The sequence below is a fragment of the Tarenaya hassleriana genome, unplaced genomic scaffold (genome assembly GCF_000463585.1).
Source record: "Tarenaya hassleriana unplaced genomic scaffold, ASM46358v1 Cleome18, whole genome shotgun sequence".
Lineage (NCBI taxonomy): Eukaryota > Viridiplantae > Streptophyta > Magnoliopsida > Brassicales > Cleomaceae > Tarenaya > Tarenaya hassleriana.
The window spans coordinates 950,017-970,468 of NW_010965216.1; the positions used below are offsets into that span (position 1 = coordinate 950,017).

Sequence of the window (20,452 nt, forward strand, 5' to 3'; positions counted from 1 at the left end):
TTTATTATTTTTTGATATTTAACTTCAAGCATAAGCCTTTTTATTAATCTAACAAGGAATAAAATAATTGAAGAATTGGTTTCTCATTCATTATTTTTTTTTGCACTGATTCACATGAAAGAGATTACGTGTCACCCTCTGTAGGGTTCAGATACTATGCATTTGTCTCATGACAACAGAAACAAGCCGAGCATGACTAATAACCATTAGAAACAAATTAATAATAATATGCCACTTAACCATATGAAACAACATTTTCTCAAACACGATATTACATGATTAATAAAACTTGTTCTCTGCAAGTTGCAGACTGCAACATCGATTCGATCGTCAACTTGGGTTACATGACTGACCATGGGCATGCCACAAGGATCCGCATCCATAGCAAAATTCACATCCGCACCTAAAAAGACAAACCCTTAATCAATATGTAATCCATGCAAACTCAAGAATAAAAAAAAAAATGCGTTTCTAATAGTAATTAAAGCTAAAGTACGTAAACAGCAATTGCGATGGATATGGAATATAACCTGCATGATATATGAAGACATCCGTAAACTTTCTCCACGTAAAACTTGCAATTCGGACATCTCCTCCAACTCTTGGCCTTCGCCATCTCCATCACCATCTGTTCTTCCACCGTCACCTTATTACCGTTCCCAGATCTCCGGAACTCATCACAACCAATCCCAGCATGCCACGTCACCTTGCACTGCGCGCAGAACAGCCTGTGACAGCGAGGGCACTCCGTCGCTGTCACCGTAACCTCAGTGTTCCCGCCATCTTCCACCATCAGAGCCGAGCAGTCCTTGTGCGGACAGTACACTCTCTCCGACGCCAAGATCAACGACTCGCACAAAAAGTCTTCCCACCGCTCGAACACGTCGCGTGGCACCAGATTACGACACGTGTACGGCTCCAGAAGCTGCGTGCACTCCACGGCAGGGCACTTAATCCGCGCCGAGCTCTCTCTTATCTTTATCGCCACGTAACTCGCGGTGCAGTCCGTACAGTACGAGTGAGTACAGCTGGTGGTTCCTCGGAAGATGTCGGAGGAAGATTTCTCTTCCATGCAGATGATGCAGAACCTTCTAGAAGGCTCTTCGGGTTCTGTCTTCACCCTCGACTCTGACAATGCCGCCAGTGGGGGGAGATATCTCGAACAGGAAGAAACTAGGGCTTCTTGGAGGTGAAGCTCCATGGCGTAGCTCTCGTCGGAGATTGGGAAGAGTTCATTGTAATCGAACAACGCAGAGAAATATGCTTCATCTACTAAGACAGGAACATCATTTCTTGATGATGATGACGACGACGACGATGAACCGTCGTTCACCATTTCTGGATCCTACTTTCAACTCGAAATTGCTGGTTTTAGGACTTGAGAAGATGATCTCGTTCTTCTGTGTAAATATATCGTTGCTGTAATTTGGTTTCAGTTTATTAATTAGGGTGGAATTTGAAGTTTTACTTTACTTTTAATTTAATTAGTTATTAATTACTAGCATTGGAATATGGAATTTTCGAAGACAATTAAATTGTGGTCAAATGTATCTTTGTATATCGTGAAAGAGAATTGAATAAAATATCTTCTTGGAATTCGGGTATTTGAGCCAACTGTAGTCCAAGTACAAATATTTCGTCCAATACATTGGATACACATAAGAATTATATTAGAAGAAATGAATCAATGGTCCAAATACAAATATTTTTCCCAATGCGTTGAAAATGTATATACATTTTTTATTCACATATCAACCGGGCATGTACGTAGCTGTAATATTTGAATCCCACATATTGGACATTATCAAGTCTCTTAAGTTTATTTTGTCCGATTATTTGCCAATACGATGGTGAAATACAGCACGTAGACCATACACATACACGTATATATATGTATACACACAAAATCTCATAATAAAAGTTTTTTTAGTAAAAAAAAACTCAGCACTTTTTTTTGGTGAAATCTGAATATATTAATTATAAAAAAAACATTTTTAAATACACTCCGATTGAGCAACCGTATGAAGAAGCAGAACCTCCACGAGTACAACTTTACAAAAAAACTAAAGAACAAAAGGATATAAGCATTGGTAATTATGGTGACCTTGTTAGGTAGAACCAATCCTACAAGAGTAAGTTTTCTCCTGGTTGCAACTCTTTTTTGGTTGATAAAATAACATTCCGCACGAGTCGATCAAGTTTGTGTCTAATGACAGCTGGTTCTGAGAGTTGAGACCAAAAAATTCGGTTATTCCTCTCTCGCCAGATCAGATATATGAGTTCCTACAATGTGATCTTAGCAAGTGCTCCCCTTTGTTTGTCCCTACATTAGTCAGCTGCCTCGATCCATCTGTGGATTTGCGGTAAGAGGAATGGAGGATCAGGTCTGATCCTATTAGCAAAATGCTTCCATATCCCAGAGCTAAACGAGCATGCAAGGAAAAGGTGATCATGCGATTCCGCTGCCTGAATACATAGACAACAGGTTGTGTCTGTCTGAGCTCCCCATCGATTGAGCCGATATTTCGTTGGCAACCTTCCTAAGCAAGCCTGCCACTGGACGAACGCGTATGGTGGTACGGTGTGTTTAAACCAAATATTCCTCACCCATGGTACCTCCGAGGATTGTGATCTCAGCTGGCTTCATGTCCTCCTGTGCTAAAAACCGTCTTGAATGTGGTTGCGTCGTATCTCTACAGGGTTGTGTCACTCCCCTTATCTGGCGAAGGTGTCTCCATGGTCATCAGAATCTGTTGTAGTCTTTATGTCGTGTCTGAGTGAGCTGCCGGAAGATGCCAATCATTGGTGTCTGTAGCTTCATTTACTTTGGCGTGAAGTGGAATACGCAGTTGCGGGTCTTTGTTCTCCCACGTATTGGAGCAATGGACCAAGGTCAATCCAATGATATAACTAGAAGTATGTCTCATGTCCGTTCCCGAGCTTCTTCTTGAGCAACGGCCTTACCAACTCCTTAAGCTCTATTAGCTTTCTAAGGTTTCAAGAGAGTCGAGAAGATGGGTTGATCATTGTCTAGTAGGATAAGTTAAAAAGAAAATCGTACAGAACACTCTCATTAAAAAAAAAATACTTCGTTGATTATCTATCCAACATGCACTATGACACAAATCTTACATTTACAATATCACATTAGAATGACTAGCGGAAACTCACAAATAGGCTATAATTATATATATAATTTAAACATAAACAAAAGGACGAGTTAATGATCGTGAATTAACGCAAAAATATACAAAAAAATAAAATCTACATTAGACGGCAACCAAAATTACGAATAGGATTAACTTCGGTTTTAAAAAAAAACTATCATGATTATGATGATAATTTTGGTTTACAAATCAGTTTCATTGAAATTTCGGTCCACTTTCATCCATGAATAGAATTCTTACGATTAAATTATATATATATATATTGGCTAATTACGATAGAACATAGATACGTCCAGACAAATCAATCAAGACACTACGCCGAAACTGAAACAGTGTTCCGCTTACAAATCCATAAACGACGACAGGCAATGAGATCACACGTTTAAATTCAGGATACAACAAAGATTCTTGAATAAAACTTGTTCTCTGCACCATCGACCGACCGTCAGCACTTACCCTCCGTCTACTGTTCTTCGATCTTCACCTTAACATCGCTCCCAGGTCTCAGAAACTCACCACCACGACCAGTCCCAGCGTGCCACGTCGTTTCGGGCTCGGTCTTTATCTTCTTCTCCGATAATATGGCGACTCCAACGACGTTGTTATGATGAAGATTCTCCGCCTTTAACGGGAGATCTCTTGAGAGGGAAGAAACTAGGGCTTCTTGGAGGTGAAGCTCCATGGCGTAGCTCTCGTCGGAGATAGGGAAGAGTTCATCGTAATCGAACAACGCTGAGAAATACATCTCATCTACAGATGCATCATTTCTTGATGATGATGATGATGATGACGATGCATGGTTCATCTTTTCAAGATCTAGAGTTTAACTTCGATTTGTATGTTTCAGGGGCTCTGCAGTTTATCTTGTTTTGTCTGTGTGCGTGTGTGTGTATATATATCGTTGCAATAATTTGGTTTAGTTGATTGGGAGGAATTCGAAGAGTTCTTTTACTTTTTGATTAATTAGTGGTTAATTACGATTAGCGTTGGAATATGAAAATTTCGAAGCAAATAAATTGTGGTCAAAAGAGAATTTAATAAATATATTCTTAAATTTGAATATTTGAGTTCATAGTCCAAATACAAATATTTTGCCCAATGCATTGAATGTGGATACACATTTGAGGGGTATTTACATCGTTGTAATATGTGAATGTCAAAGAACTGATATGGATAATATCAAGTTTCTTATGTTTATTTAGCCCGGTTCAGATAGAAATATTGATTTACCGAACCGATTGTGTAATACAGCACGTAAACCGGACCGGATCACTCATATGAACCGGTCTATAAATACTCTCTAAATCGGTTCTCCCTTCGACTCTATCTGTCTGTGCCGTCAATCGCAGATTCGCTTGGTTGGGTATTCGCCGCCGGTTACTGCCGTCGCTCCTGTTCTTCGCGTTTGGCCTCTCGTTTCGTTGATCTCCAATACGCAATCGCTGGAAGTTCTGGGTAAGAAATTGTAATCTCATTTCGGTCCTCATCTCGCTTGGATCTTCTAGATTCGGTGCCCTAAGTTTTCATTTGGTGTTTTCTCTCCATTTCTAGTTCGAATTGGTGGATTTTATTGCTGAATTTTGTAAGGTACTCGTTTCGATTTTGCGTTATTGATGGTAATTTTCCCGATCAATGATACTTCACTTGGAGCGATGATTTTGGTATCGCGATATTCCGATTATATGCGCGAGTGTATGTGCGCGTGTGTGTATATGCTTATGCAATTCTGTAGTTTCTGGCTTGTTTGAGATCGCAGAGTTCTATTACATTCTTAACTTTGAATATTGCTTTGTTGGATGATAGATCTAGCTATTACTTTGTTCTTGTTTCCAAGCTTTGGTTTCGGATTCTGCTTCTGTGCTTAATACCATGAGTATAAACAAAGCTGGCATAGTTCATTGTTACTTGAATCTTGCAATCAGTACTAAAATTCAATTACCCGGTTTTTCTCTGGAAGATTTGATTGAGCTTTTTTCTGTGATCCTGATCCAGCAACTTTGTGTTGTTCATATGCCTGATGGTTAAGCCTTTGATATTTGGTTTAATGGGTACTATGTTTGTTCATCTACATCGAAGCAGCTTCTTTGTCATGGCTTTCAGATCTTCGTTATAACCTCCCGCATCAAAATCTGATCGTTTCGTCGTAACTGTGTCAGTGTCACTGTGAATGGTTTCTGAGACGTGAAGGAATTTAATTCTTATACATTTCGAACATGAATGCCGAATTCATCCTCTGTTCTTTCGATAACAAGTCTCTTAAAGAAAGTGGAACTCATTGATATGCAGGAAGCAGACAAAGATGAACACGGACATCACAGCGTTGGAGAAGCCTCAGTACCCTGTCATTGATCGGAACCCACCATTTACCAAAGTGGTCGGAAACTTCAGCATGTTAGATTACCTCCGCTTCTCGACCATAACCGGTATCTCAGTCACAGTTGGTTATCTATCCGGTATGACCCTCTCTCCCGCGAAATCACGTTTGCATTCTCTGCCTGTTCGCGGAATCTTGTAAAGACAGGAATCTTAGTAGTTGTAGTTGTTGTTTGTTCTTACAGGGATAAAGCCGGGAATAAAGGGGCCATCGATGGTGACGGGTGGGCTGATCGGGCTGATGGGAGGTTTCATGTACGCTTACCAGAACTCGGCGGGTCGGCTCATGGGTTTTTTTCCTAATGATGATGAGGTTGCTCGATCCCAGAAGCATGGTTTCTCCAAATGAATCTTAACTGGCTGAGTTTCCCGGGGGGGTATCGAATCATTGTTGAAGATTTCTGGATCTAAAGTTTGATCCTTTCTTTTTCCAAAAGTAGCAACTTTTGTGGGTTGGAATTCAAGTGTGAATTTCATTTCATGTGTCTGTGTTTGATTCCTGATTTCAGGGAAACAATGTTCTTGGAAAATAAATATACAAAGAATGCCCCCTAAACTATATGAAAAAACAAAACTTTGGAGAGCATGTGTCAAAAAAACATGAACTTTTTTACATTGACACCACTTATGTCACTTTTGATTTAGCATTTTCATTTGATTAGATATCTGACTTCCGATCTTTATTTATTTTTTTTTGGGGTCATTTTCATTAAAAAATCGGAAATTCTGTTTATGCAATAATCTTTTACTCTTTCATTGATATATATGTGTATATATACATATATGCATATAGATGTGTGTGTAACCCTCTTGCATAAATATCTTATTGGGACTCATAATATCACCATAGAGTGGCTGCGGTAGTAGGAACCAAACAAGTTCCTTTCAATCTTCTGTCGATCCTATAATTTATGATAATTCCATATGATGCAATAATCGTATACTGCACCATCTCATGTGTTTCAATTGTATTTGAATCATGCATGGACTTGTCAAAATGAGACGTAGATACGTACGTACGTGCAAAAAAAAATTACATGATTATACATAATCTAATTCTAGCATTATAATGGCTACGTCAAGAGGACTGATTCAAAGGGACTATAAATGACTTAGGAACGTGTCGCCGATGCCGCCGCCGGAGATCTTCCAAAAGAATCTGAGTCTCGGTTTTTCCGGCGCCGGAATTAGCCAACAGTCTCTTTGTCGAAACCTCGAATTCATCTCTCTCATCCATCAATATCTGCCGATCTCGACATTCAACGGTGCAAAATCCAAGATCTCCCCTGGATATAAAATTACGTAATTCACTCATCAAACCATATATCTATATATGTCGGAAAAAACAAACAAACACATAAATGCTGTGAAAGCTTTAACTCATTTGAATCCAGAACATGTATGAATCGACCACTCTGATTCAAACCCTAATGAGCATAAACGAGTACACACATCGCATCGTGAATGTAATTACATATATATATATATATATATATATATGCATATACCGTACCTGTACATGTATACGTCTTTGTCTTGTCGGAGCTTTTTCTTGCATAGATGGCATCTCTTGAGGTAGCAAAGCTCAGAGAAAATCCGAGAGGATCGATGAACCGATTTCACGGCAGGTTTCATCAATATGTTATTGGGCTTCTTCTCTTTGGATGTTGCTATCAAGAGCTTCAACCCAACATGCGATGATTGATGCCTTCTGTTTCCGATCAATCTCTCTTCCCTAAGACTCAAACCCTGCAGCATTTTCTCTCTCCTGCTTTTACTTGTTATATTTATACGAAAGAATATAGAATAAGAACACAAGAAGTGGAAGAGATGAAGTGAGGGATAGTCAGAAGAAAATCTGATATATATACACACACATATATATGTGTGTGTGGATATATCAAGAGGGCGAATTCACGATACTGTTGGTTTGATGGTGTGTCTATATGTCTCGATTAAAACGTGGGCAATTACTATTTTTGTCTCTTTCCTTTTTTTTTTCCTTACACATGACAGCGATTCTTTTTGTTTTGTCGGAAAACAATATAATTAAATTATTATATTTTGTTAATGTTACTACAGTGTAGGAATTTATTTTTTTAGTCAGGTTTATTAGAAAAGGTGCATGGGAAAACATTTTTTTTCACGTGGAGATTTAATGAGTAAACCTCTAAAAGACTTATTTTAATGAAATGTTGACCGATCTCTACGTCCAAATGCAATGTTGGTGCCAAACACTACTTTTACCCTTTTATAAAATGTGGTCAAAGATTTATCAAGTTATTTAATACTGATTTTTTAGAATTGATTTTGTTGTTTTTATTTTTATTTTATTTATCTTCAAGTACTATAACAAAAAATTAGGGTTTCGGTCGGTATAATTTGAATAGTATATCATTTTATCAAACCAAGCTCAATTTTAGAAAAATATTTGGTGTAGTTTTTAAATTATCTTTTTAATACGAAATCGAATTTAAATATAACCGCATCAAACTAAGAAATCGACAACAAAACAGATACAACATTACAACAATATTTAAATCCCAAGTTTGTTTACAACCGCTCGTATAATTTTTTTCTCTATTCATTTTGATTTTAGATTAAATTTTCTAAGATTTATAAACACTACAATATCATAATTTGCAAATCATGACAAATAAAAAGAGATAAATATATATTTTTAAATAGCTCAACGGATAAAAGAAACTAATCAATAACATTTACACGAAAAAGAAAGAACAAAAAAACCAAGGCCAAAAAAAAGTTGTGGTTAGTGGAGCATTGTCGAGTATATAAGCGTGGGAGGGGAGGGAGTCAAGCCTTTCGGCCATGTAATAGGTTCCGAATTTCTATTTACATATTTTATAATATTAAATCTCGAAGCAAATAATTATGGAATTGGCAATTAGAGTACATTAAAATAATCAAATTGGTTTGGTTTCTTTGAATATTCGTGATTTGTTTTGGTTAATGACTTCAAATTTTTTGTTTTTCTTTATTTTTCTCTGTGTTTAAAATTTTATTTTTCCCATTCATGAATAATAAGATAATATTTAGTTTGATCGTTTTTTTTCCATTTCTATTTGAGATTTTAATAGGGCGTCAATTTGTTATAACTTTTTTATTAATTCTTGTTTCTTCTTTGCATTAAGTAATTTGTTTTATGAATATAATTCCAATTGGGCTTCGTCTTAGGCCCATTAGTTTTTTCCCTTGTCTGTTTGGTATGATCGTGTAACATGGTATGTTTGTGTGTGTGTGTGTATATATATAGCTGTAATATACTAATAACGTTGCATTTAATTTAATGGAAATAATAACAATGCAATATACAGATCTAAAAGTTATTTGTTGGAAGTCACGATTATAAAATAAAAATTTAGTGATAAGCAAAATTTGTTGGAAATAGTAACACCATTTTCGCTCAATTTTAAAAATTTAGATGAAAAGTTTATTTTTTTTAAGAATTTCACGTTCGCATACATGAATAATATGCGTCATTCAGCCCCATAGGCGTAGCGTGTGTGTGTGTATATATATGTGTATAAAAAGAAATCGATATTTTAAATATTGAAAATGATTTAATTGTAAAATAAGGGTCATATATTTATGATGGTTAGTAGAATAATGTTTGTTCCTAATGATATATAATACATTTAAATATATTTAAAAATGATGACTCATTTGTTAGATAATGTTTTATAATTTCTCGTGAAGACAGACAATCACGAGAAGTTTTTTTTTTTTTTTTGGATAAATCAATCACGAGAAGTTGAATATGAATTCATGAGTACAATACAAAAGATTTGCTGCGTGAGCGCATACATACATACATACATACATACATACATACATACATACATACATACATACATACATACATACATACATACATACATACATACATACACAGGGGTATACATACATACATACATACACAGGGGTAATACGGGAAATGCGGTTGGGAGTTTAGTTTACCTACGCGAAGGTCTAGATAGTGAAATGTGAGATCCTGCCATCTCGATGTCGCTCTCTGCCACAGAAAAATATTTTTAAAAAAATGAAAATCAGTCAATAGCTCGACCACGACAAAAACTATAAAAATATTTCAAAAACTTTCTGGAATCAAAAGGGCAAAGATTGCCTGAAATTCGAGCATGGATCATCGTCTGATGATTGGAAATTTCCTGGGGAGGTAATTTGATTCGATGTAAACTCGGGAAATTCGGAAACAAATGCTCTTTGAATCGTGATTCGGAAATTGAACCCTTTTGATTTCGATGTTTATTTTCTTCTCCTTGGAGCTACGGAATTATCATTTAATCGGTTTCTCGGAATCGGGTTTTCTTCGATTTCGTTTGTGGTCGCCTGTCATGGAAGATCTTGCTTGAAGGGTAAAAGGGAACAAGAAAAAATTCGAAGCTTTCTCCGATCCAACCAGAATTCTTTGGTATGATGAATCAAGTTCAACATTTCTGGTTAGTCTCGTGTTATTCTGATTGGTTTTCGTGTTAAATCTGGCCATTGTCGATTACGGGATTCATTTTGGATTTCAGACAGTGATTGGCGATTCAGGGTTGGATAATGGTTGGATTAGGAGTTGGGTTTTCACAGTGAGACAATTTTGGTGTTAACTTTTCCGTCTGGCTTTGGTTTCTCAGTGAGGGGGTCAGCCAACAATCTCTGGACAAGGAAAAGTAGTTTAGGGTTCGGTCTGAAAATTGTCTTTTGTCATCCATCTTTCTAGTATGAGAAATAGAATCCGTTTAAACTCGGTGTAGGTGTTTGGGCATGACCAGAAGCTCTTTTCATCTTGTTATAATGAAGCAGAGAATCATAGTCACTGGTATCCGGTTGAATATTCTATAATGAGGATGAATTATTTGAGGATTTCGACTTTTGGTCTTTGAGACCTTGATGGAAATTGCCCTGTTCTACCGGTTAAGACGATTACTGATCTTTGTAGTTGGGTTTTAATCATTTGGGGCTGAGCTTTGTTGCTGCTGTAGGTATGATATCCTAGACTTGTATGCTCATGTGGCATGATGGTTTGGGAAGATATTAGATGGATGCAAGAGATAATAATAAGACACTATCTGAGATAGTGGGTCTGGTGAAGTCCTGGCTTCCCTGGAGATCTGACCCAGCCACTGTCTCCCGGGATTTTTGGATGCCTGATCAGAGCTGCCGGGTATGTTATGAGTGCGATACCCATTTTACCCTTATCAATCGTAGACACCATTGCCGTCTTTGTGGCAGAATTTTTTGCGGGAAGTGTACAGCAAACTCGATACATATCCCCTCCAGTGACTTGAGAACTCCCCATGAAGAGTGGGAGAGGATTCGGGTTTGCAATTACTGTTTCAAGCAATGGGATCAAAGTGATGGCGGCTCACAGGTTCCAAATAACGCAGAACTTAGTTCTTCGCCTTCTGCTACAAGTCTTCCTAGCTCAAAGTCCAGTACTACCGCCCATAGTAGCAGCTTTGCTCTTGGCTCAACGCCAGGTGTAATTGGACCTTCTCAAAGGGTTCAACGCAATTCTGATGGCAGTTTACATATGGTATCTGCATTGGAAACAAACACAATTAGGCAAGGAACCGGGAGGAATAGTTTCATTGCTGCAGATGTGGAAGATCCATGCCGTTTTACCCCAAACAGGTTCTTTTCTTTTTTTCTTCTTCTCGAAACGCTCACTATTTAGAACGAGAATTTACTTCATTGAATTGACTTATTTTCCTTTTTGTGTAAGATGTTATTTTAACTTGTGAATATGAATAACTCTGCTGACTGAACTGAAAACTTCAATACTTTCTTCTTTTCAATTTGGTGAACTTGTACACGTTATTACCAGACGTCGTCTTGGAAAAACTAAAATATTTTTAAGCGCCGTACGTTCAGTAAAGATTTCAAATTGTATTTCTGCTTCTGCATCAGGAGTGATGATGAGTTTGATGAGTATGGTGCATACCAGCATGATATGGAGACGAGGCCTTCTCCTCAAGATAATGAATATTATGGTCCGGTTGAATATGGTGAGATGGGTATTGAGGATGGCTGTAAGTTGCATCTCGATGGAGAAGCCGCTGACATGAGAAGTTTAAGCGGATCTCCACTCATTCGTCATTGTTTTCAGTCTCTAAGTTCAGATGAAACAGAACAGTTTCAGAAGAGAGATGATCGGGATGGCTGTGACGACACTTATTCCCCTGCAGATACTTCAGAAGATCCGGTGGATTTTGAGAACAACGGACTTTTGTGGGTTCCACCTGATCCAGAAAATGAAGAAGATGAGAGTGAAAGTGCTTTGTTTGATGAGGATGACAATGAGGGAGATGCCTCGGGAGAGTGGGGGTATTTACGTCCTTCCAATAGTTTCGGGAGTGGAGAGTACCGTAGTGAGGATAGAACGAGTGAGGAGCATAAGGAGGCTATGAAAAACGTGGTTGACGGGCATTTTAGGGCTTTGATTGCTCAACTGTTACAAGTTGAAAATATCTCGGTAAGCGATGAAGATGGAAAAGAGAACTGGTTAGAGATTATCACCTCTCTTTCTTGGGAGGCTGCAAATTTATTGAAGCCTGATACAAGTAAAAGTGGTGGGATGGACCCGGGTGGCTATGTCAAAGTAAAATGTTTAGCTTCTGGATCCCCACGAGAGAGGTATGATCCAGTAACATATATGTATTTTCTAGATATATTTGATCCTTAGTCTTTGTTCCTTTGTTTCATACATTATGTGCTTCTCATCCATTTCCTGGCATCATCATATTTTCAAGATTATTGTAAAGTTTCAATAACTTGGGATCAAGACGATGTTGTTGTTGTATTGTAAAGTTTCAATCTTTTTAAGTTAATCTATATTTTGTATTGTTATTCACAGCATGGTTGTGAAGGGAGTTGTTTGCAAGAAAAATGTGGCTCACCGGAGAATGAGAGCAAAGATTGAGAAACCTCGGCTGTTGATTCTAGGCTCTGCACTTGAATATCAAAGGATTAAAAACCAGCTGTCAAGTTTCGATACTCTGTTGCAACAAGTAGAATTTGCCAATCTTTTTATCCATTGTCTTTTGCTTCTCTTTCATCATTTAGATATGCATTTGGTTGTTTATACCTAAACCTTCTACTCATTATATTTGTTTGGGTTTCAGGAAAAGGATCATCTAAAGATGGCTGTGGCAAAGATACACGCCGAACGCCCTAATATTCTCCTCGTAGAGAAATCAGTTTCTCGATTTGCACAAGACTACCTTCTTTCCAAAGACATATCCCTTGTTCTGAACATTAAGAGGCCACTTTTAGATCGCATTGCTCGATGCACTGGTGCTCAGATAATTCCTTCAGTAGATCATCTCTCTTCTCAAAAACTGGGTCACTGTGAGAATTTTCGCGTGGAGAGGTTTCTTGAAGAACATGGTTCAGCTGGTCAAGGTGGGAAGAAATTAGTGAAAACATTAATGTATTTTGAGGGTTGCCCAAAGCCGTTAGGCTTTACGGTAAGCAACTCGAACTCCAAGCCGTTAAAAAAAATAGAGTCCCCACAATTTGTTTTAACTTGTTTGCCTTTACTGTCCTTCCTGCTTCAGATTTTGCTTAGGGGTGCTAATGGAGATGAGTTGAAGAAAGTGAAGCACGTCGTCCAATATGGAGTGTTTGCTGCTTATCATTTGGCATTAGAGACTTCATTTCTTGCAGATGAAGGAGCCTCCCCAGATCTTCCATTGAACTCTCCAATAACTGTGGCACTTCCTGCTAAATCTACAACCATTGAACGTTCAATATCTACTGTACCAGGTTTCACTGTCTCCACAGTTGAAAAGTCAAAGACTGTTCTATCTGGTGTTGAACCACAAAGAACAAATAGCCTCCCAACATCAGGGCCGATATCATCCATCAGCAATCTTTCAGTCCAGAAGACCGAAATGGATATAAATCCTGTGATACCCGGTTCTTCAAGTTGGCAGCCTAGAGAAATGAATCCAAGTTTTATCAGTTCCCGCCCTGCTGTTCCACTGAATTTGCCTTACCGTGTGGTAGAGGGAAGAAGTGCAATTTTTTCGGAACGATCATCAGTGGTGGACACATCAGCAGAGAACATTAGGGCAAATATAGCAGCTGATTATACAACCCACAATTCCTTTAGGTCATTTCATTCTCCAGATCAAGCTGTTGTTCCAGGGATTTCTCAAAATGATGTTAGTGTTGCAGCTGGTGACCGAGTTAACGATTCAGGGGTTTCAACTGTGCAAAACGAAAACAGTGAGAATCGAAAGGAGGCAGAATCTCTAAAAGAGGAATTTCCTCCATCACCTTCTGATCACCAGAGCATTTTGGTTTTCCTGTCATCACGGTCAGTGTGGAAAGGAACTGTGTGTGAGAGGTCCCATCTCTTTCGGATAAAATACTATGGGAGTTTTGATAAACCTTTGGGCCGGTTCTTGAGAGATCATTTGTTCGATGAGGTGAGGTTTTCTTTCCTGATTATTCTCTCTATGCCTCTGTATGGCTTACATGGGAACATGGTGTAACCTAAAAGCTCAAAACTTTTGCAGAGTTACCGATGCCGTTCATGTGAGATGCCATCAGAAGCACATGTTCACTGCTATACTCATCGGCAGGGCAGCCTCACAATATCTGTCAAGAAGCTTCCGGATGATCTCTTGCCCGGTGAAAAGGAGGGAAAGATCTGGATGTGGCATAGATGCTTGAGATGTCCTCGTGTTAATGGTTTCCCTCCAGCCACCCGACGAGTAGTGATGTCTGATGCTGCTTGGGGATTATCGTTTGGGAAGTTTTTAGAGCTCAGTTTCTCAAATCACGCAGCCGCGAGTAGAGTGGCATGCTGTGGGCACTCGCTCCATAGAGACTGCCTTCGTTTCTATGGGTACATGTTTCTTCTTCTCTCCCTATCTAAAATAACCAGCGGAATATGATTAAGTTGTCAAAAACTGGTGGGGTTTTCATGCAATTCGAAAATATTAGCCGGCGAAAGAAACACATTTCCTATTCTAGAAAGAGAAGTTTCCCTCTCGACCCAAATCCTGGTGGTTCCCTTGAAAAGTTTCAACTTTACCGCTAAATCTAAGATGATGTAGATGTTCATACAGTTAATGTGTGTTTCCTTTCTTGCTCTCACTAGTTTTTGCTCGTGCAGATTCGGGAACATGGTTGCCTGTTTCCGGTATGCAACTATAGATGTTCATTCGGTTTACCTTCCCCCTTCAACACTTAGTTTCAACTACGAGAACCAGGCCTGGATACAGAGAGAAACAGATGAGGTTCAATACCTTCAATTCTCTTGGATTTGGCTTCAAAGTCTCACACTTGCAGTTGAAGTAATTCGGCTTACTATGATCTTGAACAGGTGGTAGAGAGAGCAGAGCTTGTGTTCTCTGAAGTGTTGAATACTATTAGTCAAATTGCAGGGAAAGGTTTGAAAGAATCCAGGCGCCGAATTGGTGAACTTGAAGCAGCACTGCAACGAGAGAAGGCGGACTTCGAGGTGAGAGAACATGTTCTTGCCATATCAAAGAACTTCTAGAGCTCAGACACATGATAAAAATGTTGAAAAATGTGTCTGAATTTAATCTAAGGATCGAAGAAGAGCCATTTCAAGATAAGAATCTTGTTCTTTGAAAATTTGTTCTATTGGCTTTCTTCAAAAAGAAAAAAAACATGGTTCTTGTCTTAAAATTACTGGTTTCTCAGGATTCTTGCTCTTCTTAACCAAGAAAAAAAAAAAAGAAAAAGAGTTGAGAAACACTACTTTTATTTCTTCAATGTGGTGTTCTCTGCATTTATATGATGTCCCATTTGTTCATGTTCTTGAATTATTGCCTCCAGGAGAATATGCAAAAGATTTTGAACAGGGAAGTGAAAGAAGGCCAACCTCTGGTCGATGTTCTTGAGCTATACCGCATCCGTAGGCAGCTGCTTTTCCAGTCATATATGTGGGATCACCGCTTGATTAATGCAGCAGCTTTAGATAACCTCGAGACTGGAATCGACACTGAAAGAGAAGAACATGAGAAACCGATGATCAACTCCTTTAACTCTCTTCTTGCTGGGTCAGAGCCTCATCGAAACCCTAATGGTGAATTTCAGGCAAATACCAACTCCTTGGACACGGTTCTAAAGTCATCAGATACAAGCTTGGATTTGAATCAAGAGAAAGAAGATCGGGGTGAACTTTCTTCTTGCAAGACATTACCCGATGGATCTGACACTTTGAAACGTAAGCTCGATGTTCGTAGGTCACAGTCTGAAGGTCAATTAGCTATGAAAAACTTATCAGCCACCCTTGAAGCAGCATGGATAGGTGAACATCGTGCAGCGGTGGAGATTCCAAAAGATAATAACTTCACCCCTCCTGCTACCGTCTTATCAGACTCTTCAACTTTGCCTTCAAAGGTGGAGGGGCTGAAGCTGATGGACCTGACAGAACAGCTAAGTGAACTCAAGGTAGCTCGTCCGGTCTCACCTGCTTTACCGGGTAAGAATTATGAGCATACAGAAGATTCTGTGAGCTGGTTAGGTATGTCGTTTTTCAATTTCTACCGATCCATGAACAAAAATTTCCTGGCTAGCACTCAGAAGCTTGACCCATTGGGCAAATATCGCCCAGTCTATACTTCATCGTTCAGAGAATCAGAACTGCAAGGTGGGCCGAGATTACTTCTGCCGGTGGGTATCAATGACATTGTTGTCCCGGTTCATGATGATGAGCCCACGAGTATTATCGCGTATGCTCTGATGTCACCCGAATATCATCGTCAAATCTCTGGCGAAGGGGAGTCTCTGGTTTCATATCCTTCTGAGCTGAATCTCTCTCGTTCTATTGACGACACGATATTTGACCCGAGCAGAAGTCTTAGCTCAGTTGATGAGAGCATACTTGCCATGTCTACTTCTCGAAGCTCACTGCTTCTGGACCCGCTCTCTTATACAAAAGCTCTGCTTGTACGAGTCTCGTTTGGGGAGGATGGTACGCTCGGAAAGGTGAAGTATACCGTTACTTGTTACTATGCAAAACGGTTTGAAGCACTACGGAGCATGTGTATTCCATCGGAACTTGATTATGTAAGGTCTCTTAGCCGGTGTAAGAAATGGGGTGCTCAAGGTGGAAAGAGTAATGTCTTCTTTGCAAAAACACTGGACGATCGGTTCATCATAAAGCAAGTGACCAAGACAGAGTTGGAATCATTCATCAAGTTTGCACCTGCTTACTTCAAGTACTTGTCCGATTCTATCAACACGAAAAGCCCCACATGCCTTGCAAAAATCTTGGGAATTTATCAGGTTCTTGTTTCTAACCCTTCAAACTACATTGTATTTTCTGTCCTGATAAGTGTTTGCTCGTATCAGTGGAAAAAAGCTTCCTCACTTGGGCTCTAGTTGAGTTGGCATTAGATCCATTCTTGAGATAGATTTTGTTTTGACAGGTCATGGTGAAGCAACTTAAAAGCGGGAAAGAAACGAAGATGGACGTTCTGGTTATGGAGAATATTCTATTCGGAAGAACTGTGAAACGTCTATATGATCTCAAGGGATCCTCCCGGGCACGTTACAATCCCGACTCTACTGGGATCAACAAAGTCTTGTTGGATCAGAACTTGATTGAAGCAATGCCAACTTCCCCTATATTTCTGGGTAATAAAGCAAAACGACTTCTGGAAAGAGCCGTCTGGAACGATACCGCCTTCCTCGCAGTAAGTTTTTCGGCTGCATTCAGCTCCTTGACCTTAAACTAAAATCGAAAAGGTATCTTCTCTCCTCATCAACCTGTTAATTTCCGTGTTCTTGATGTAAAAACAGCTAGTTGATGTGATGGATTACTCGTTGCTGGTTGGAGTGGATGAAGAAAATCACGAGCTGGTACTCGGGATCATCGATTTCTTGAGGCAGTATACATGGGACAAGCATCTAGAAACATGGGTGAAAGCCTCTGGAATTCTTGGAGGGTCCAAGAACGATTCGCCAACTGTGATTTCCCCGAAGCAGTACAAGAAAAGATTCAGAAAGGCGATGACAACTTACTTCCTCATGGTCCCTGATCAATGGTCGCCTTCCGGTATCGTCCCGAACAGGTCCCAGTCCGACCTGCTGGAGGAAAACTCTCGGACCGGCATGGCGGCTGCCGAGTGATATTATAACCATACTGTAAGTTTTGTATAGTGTTGGTTTTGAAATGGAATCTCTATTCTTCGTCCTGGTTCGGCGTTTTTTAAAGATCTGGTAAAAGTTTTATCGTCCAGTGTTTCTGGATTTTGGTCATTACAGTAGCTTAGGAGATGTCTGAAATTCCTCTGCAAGGGATGAGATTATTGTATTACCTCTCTTCTCCAATCGTTCAAACCATATATAAAAGCTGTTTGTACAAAAAACAAAATTCATTTGTTCCATGGACTTACAAGACATTTATTTTTATTTTGTGTATAAAGCATCTCTCACTTGTAACGTGAGATGTTCGATGTGTCTTTGTACCTTTTTCACAGCTCAATTGTTTCTGTCGGTAACTTGCTTCCCAAGGCACAAAACCCAAAAAACATTGCATTGAAACTTACATACAGTATTGAATCTGTAACTCAGATTCAAACAGAATCTGGGATCTTCATCTTCTGTTTTTTTTTTTAACAAGAGAAATCTACAGAAGAAGCAACTGTCTGCTTCTTTCACATGGCCTTTTTTCTTTTTGTACAATGTTTTTTTATTCAGGAGGCCATTACGAGAGAACTGATTTGACCCCAAAAAAAAAATGAAAGAAACCAAAAAAAAAAATTGGAGAAGATGAGATATAATGTTTCTGGATAACTAGAACAGATTGAAGCTGCTCCACTTGATCGACATCAGCCCTTGTTGTGGAGCAGCTATCTGTCTATGATTCTTCCCCGAATCTATCAGCTGTTGATAACTGCGTTGCAGAAGATCAAGAATCTCTGCTTCTCTGTTCCATAAATGGAAAAAAAAAAAAAGAAATCAATTCAATCTGTTATTCTTCAGAATCAAATACGGTCCATATACACACTTCTCTGTGTGTGTGTGTATGTATGTATAGGAGGCACCTTGAGTAACAAGCTATTACTCTTGAGCTCTGTGGGAGATACCGAGGGCCTTCATCGTACCCTTCACATACGATCTCTCCATTACCATCTCTGTAACAGACAATACCTTCCACTGGATCCTCGAAAACCTGCTCAAGAAAAAACCAGAACCCGGTTTCAAGATTCATGTTTCGCCTACTGGATTGCGCCCAGATTCTCAAGAAAATCGGTACCCAGTTTCAAGAACCGTGTTTTATCAAGTGGGTTTCGCTCAGATTCTCAAGAAAACTCGGGAAAAAAAAAACACAAACACAGAGAGAGAGAGAGAGAGAGAGAGAGAGAGAGAGAGAGAAGGGTTCTGACTTTGTTCTTGGGGGAGAATCTGATGGACTGAGGGCGAGAAACAGCAACTTTCTTGACTTGTAATCGACTCTGTTGAAGCATCGAAGTGGTTCTTCTTACAGATTTGGGAACGGGACATGGCTTCTGGAGAGGGACACCGATCTGACATGAATACGCCATAGCCATTTGCCTGAATCCAAACAGTTTCAGACCAACAAAAGAGATGAAACAAGAGAGGTATCGGTTTTATTTTTCAGCAAACAAGCTATATATTTAATCTATGTAATATCGAAAGATTGCGGGGGCTAAATATGCAATTAAAAGTAACATAAAATGTAAAACTATAAAAAAGTAAATGAATTGTGACGTGGAGTCGTATCAAGTTATCAATTATTGAAAGTATTTAATGATTGTTTTTTTTTTTTATTCTTACCAAAACTATTGGGTGGGCTGTCCCTTTGGTTCTGTAGTCATTGACCTTCTGCTCATAAATCAACACCATTAACAACGACAAGTACACGCAATCAAATGTGTGTATACACACGCATACACTCGTATGTTTATTGTATCAAATAATTATACGTATGATAGAATTTTGTTACGGATAATCGTACACCCGTAAATATATATCTTGTAGAACACATCATAAACTACGAATATTTTATACGGATCGATAGTATATATTTATAAATAATTTTAGGTTTTTTATGCATTAATTTTACCAAGGTCTCAATGTAACAAAGAATTTGATTCTATATAGTTCACGAAAACTTTAATAATAACATAAGATATAAAGCTCCCAATATGTATATCAGTGGTAAAACGGTGATATTACTTTTAATCACGAAAACTATCCTAATATTACTAATATAGAGAATTTAGAAATTCAAATTCTATTTTAATTAGGAATGGAGACTTTAATATTTACAAAATTACCAATAAAATTGATTAACGAATATTTATCCCTAAAAATATCTAATTTAGTATTATTAACATCTTATAACGCAAATTACATGTTTCGCATATAGTTATATTATTACCTACTATATATCTATAAAAAAAATGAATAAAATAAGTAATTTATAATATTTATCCAAATCATCCAAGCGTGGCATATGTACGTACGTTTGGTGAGAAGTCAACTACTATTTTCTTTATTTATTTGATAAAACATGTAAATAATTATGTTATCGTGATGATTAGAGCAGAGATTAAGTCAATTAAACACGTAAACAATTATTTTATACTGATGATTAGAGGAGAGATTAATTCAATAAAACAACCCATAGAACTTTGTTCTTAGACATGACACATGAGGGCATGGCATCGTCGTGGGAAAAAGTCGTCGTTTTCTACTCCTAAACTAATATTATTAAATAATTTACCAAAAAAAACTAATATTATTAAATAACATTTTTTTAAAAAAAAAAATCGGTCCTCATTGGTATAATATTTACTTTTTTTTAATGGATCCTTGTTGGGCTGATGGGCCGAAAAAATGTCCAAAAGGGAATTTACTATTATTTTGCT

At 38.4% G+C, this 20,452-nt stretch overlaps 5 protein-coding genes across 5 annotated transcripts; 2 read left to right on the forward strand and 3 right to left on the reverse strand.

Annotated features, from left to right (window-relative positions):
- Positions 1–330: 330 nt before the first annotated feature.
- LOC104810582 (probable E3 ubiquitin-protein ligase RNF217) lies at positions 331–3,972 on the reverse strand. The gene is made up of 3 exons (XM_010536930.2): positions 3,710–3,972; positions 531–1,121; positions 331–403 (listed from the first exon to the last, which is right to left on the reverse strand). The coding sequence occupies exons 1-3, from the start codon at positions 3,970–3,972 to the stop codon at positions 331–333; spliced, it is 927 nt and encodes a 308-aa protein (XP_010535232.2).
- A 506-nt stretch (positions 3,973–4,478) lies between these two features.
- LOC104810390 (NADH-ubiquinone oxidoreductase 20.9 kDa subunit-like) lies at positions 4,479–6,099 on the forward strand. Its single transcript, XM_010536675.1, has 3 exons — positions 4,479–4,622; positions 5,454–5,620; positions 5,726–6,099. The coding sequence occupies exons 2-3, from the start codon at positions 5,467–5,469 to the stop codon at positions 5,887–5,889; spliced, it is 318 nt and encodes a 105-aa protein (XP_010534977.1). The 5' UTR covers positions 4,479–4,622; positions 5,454–5,466; the 3' UTR covers positions 5,890–6,099.
- Positions 6,100–6,618: 519 nt separating this feature from the next.
- LOC104810583 lies at positions 6,619–7,353 on the reverse strand. Its single transcript, XM_010536931.1, has 2 exons — positions 7,054–7,353; positions 6,619–6,826 (listed from the first exon to the last, which is right to left on the reverse strand). Exons 1-2 carry the CDS (start codon positions 7,296–7,298, stop codon positions 6,619–6,621), a joined length of 453 nt encoding a protein of 150 aa, XP_010535233.1. The 5' UTR covers positions 7,299–7,353.
- Positions 7,354–9,635: 2,282 nt separating this feature from the next.
- LOC104810391 (1-phosphatidylinositol-3-phosphate 5-kinase FAB1B-like) lies at positions 9,636–17,969 on the forward strand. The gene is made up of 12 exons (XM_010536677.2): positions 9,636–10,018; positions 10,097–11,201; positions 11,478–12,203; positions 12,424–12,577; positions 12,692–13,036; positions 13,127–14,002; positions 14,093–14,424; positions 14,695–14,818; positions 14,905–15,042; positions 15,384–16,838; positions 16,982–17,248; positions 17,355–17,969. Exons 2-12 carry the CDS (start codon positions 10,606–10,608, stop codon positions 17,682–17,684), a joined length of 5,343 nt encoding a protein of 1,780 aa, XP_010534979.1. The 5' UTR covers positions 9,636–10,018; positions 10,097–10,605; the 3' UTR covers positions 17,685–17,969.
- Positions 17,970–18,073: 104 nt separating this feature from the next.
- Positions 18,074–19,198, reverse strand: LOC104810392. Its single transcript, XM_010536678.2, has 3 exons — positions 18,944–19,198; positions 18,602–18,729; positions 18,074–18,483 (listed from the first exon to the last, which is right to left on the reverse strand). Exons 1-3 carry the CDS (start codon positions 19,106–19,108, stop codon positions 18,351–18,353), a joined length of 426 nt encoding a protein of 141 aa, XP_010534980.1. The 5' UTR covers positions 19,109–19,198; the 3' UTR covers positions 18,074–18,350.
- Between the last annotated feature and the right edge of the window lie 1,254 nt (positions 19,199–20,452).

Coding starts and splice junctions, on each gene's coding strand:
- LOC104810390 (XM_010536675.1), top strand. CDS start 5,467: ATGAACACGGACATCACAGCGTTGGAGAAGCCTCAGTACCCTGTCATT. Junction 5,621..5,725: donor CACAGTTGGTTATCTATCCG/GTATGACCCTCT, acceptor TTGTTCTTACAG/GGATAAAGCCGGGAATAAAG.
- LOC104810392 (XM_010536678.2), bottom strand. CDS start 19,108: ATGGCTATGGCGTATTCATGTCAGATCGGTGTCCCTCTCCAGAAGCCA. Junction 18,730..18,943: donor GATTCTCCCCCAAGAACAAA/GTCAGAACCCTT, acceptor TTTCTTGAGCAG/GTTTTCGAGGATCCAGTGGA. Junction 18,484..18,601: donor GTAATAGCTTGTTACTCAAG/GTGCCTCCTATA, acceptor TTTATGGAACAG/AGAAGCAGAGATTCTTGATC.
- LOC104810582 (XM_010536930.2), bottom strand. CDS start 3,972: ATGAACCATGCATCGTCATCATCATCATCATCATCAAGAAATGATGCA. Junction 1,122..3,709: donor AAGACCGAGCCCGAAACGAC/GTGGCACGCTGG, acceptor GTCAGAGTCGAG/GGTGAAGACAGAACCCGAAG. Junction 404..530: donor TGTCTTCATATATCATGCAG/GTTATATTCCAT, acceptor TTGTCTTTTTAG/GTGCGGATGTGAATTTTGCT.
- LOC104810391 (XM_010536677.2), top strand. CDS start 10,606: ATGGATGCAAGAGATAATAATAAGACACTATCTGAGATAGTGGGTCTG. Junction 11,202..11,477: donor TGCCGTTTTACCCCAAACAG/GTTCTTTTCTTT, acceptor CTTCTGCATCAG/GAGTGATGATGAGTTTGATG. Junction 16,839..16,981: donor AAATCTTGGGAATTTATCAG/GTTCTTGTTTCT, acceptor TTGTTTTGACAG/GTCATGGTGAAGCAACTTAA.
- LOC104810583 (XM_010536931.1), bottom strand. CDS start 7,298: ATGCTGCAGGGTTTGAGTCTTAGGGAAGAGAGATTGATCGGAAACAGA. Junction 6,827..7,053: donor AAAGACGTATACATGTACAG/GTACGGTATATG, acceptor TTTTATATCCAG/GGGAGATCTTGGATTTTGCA.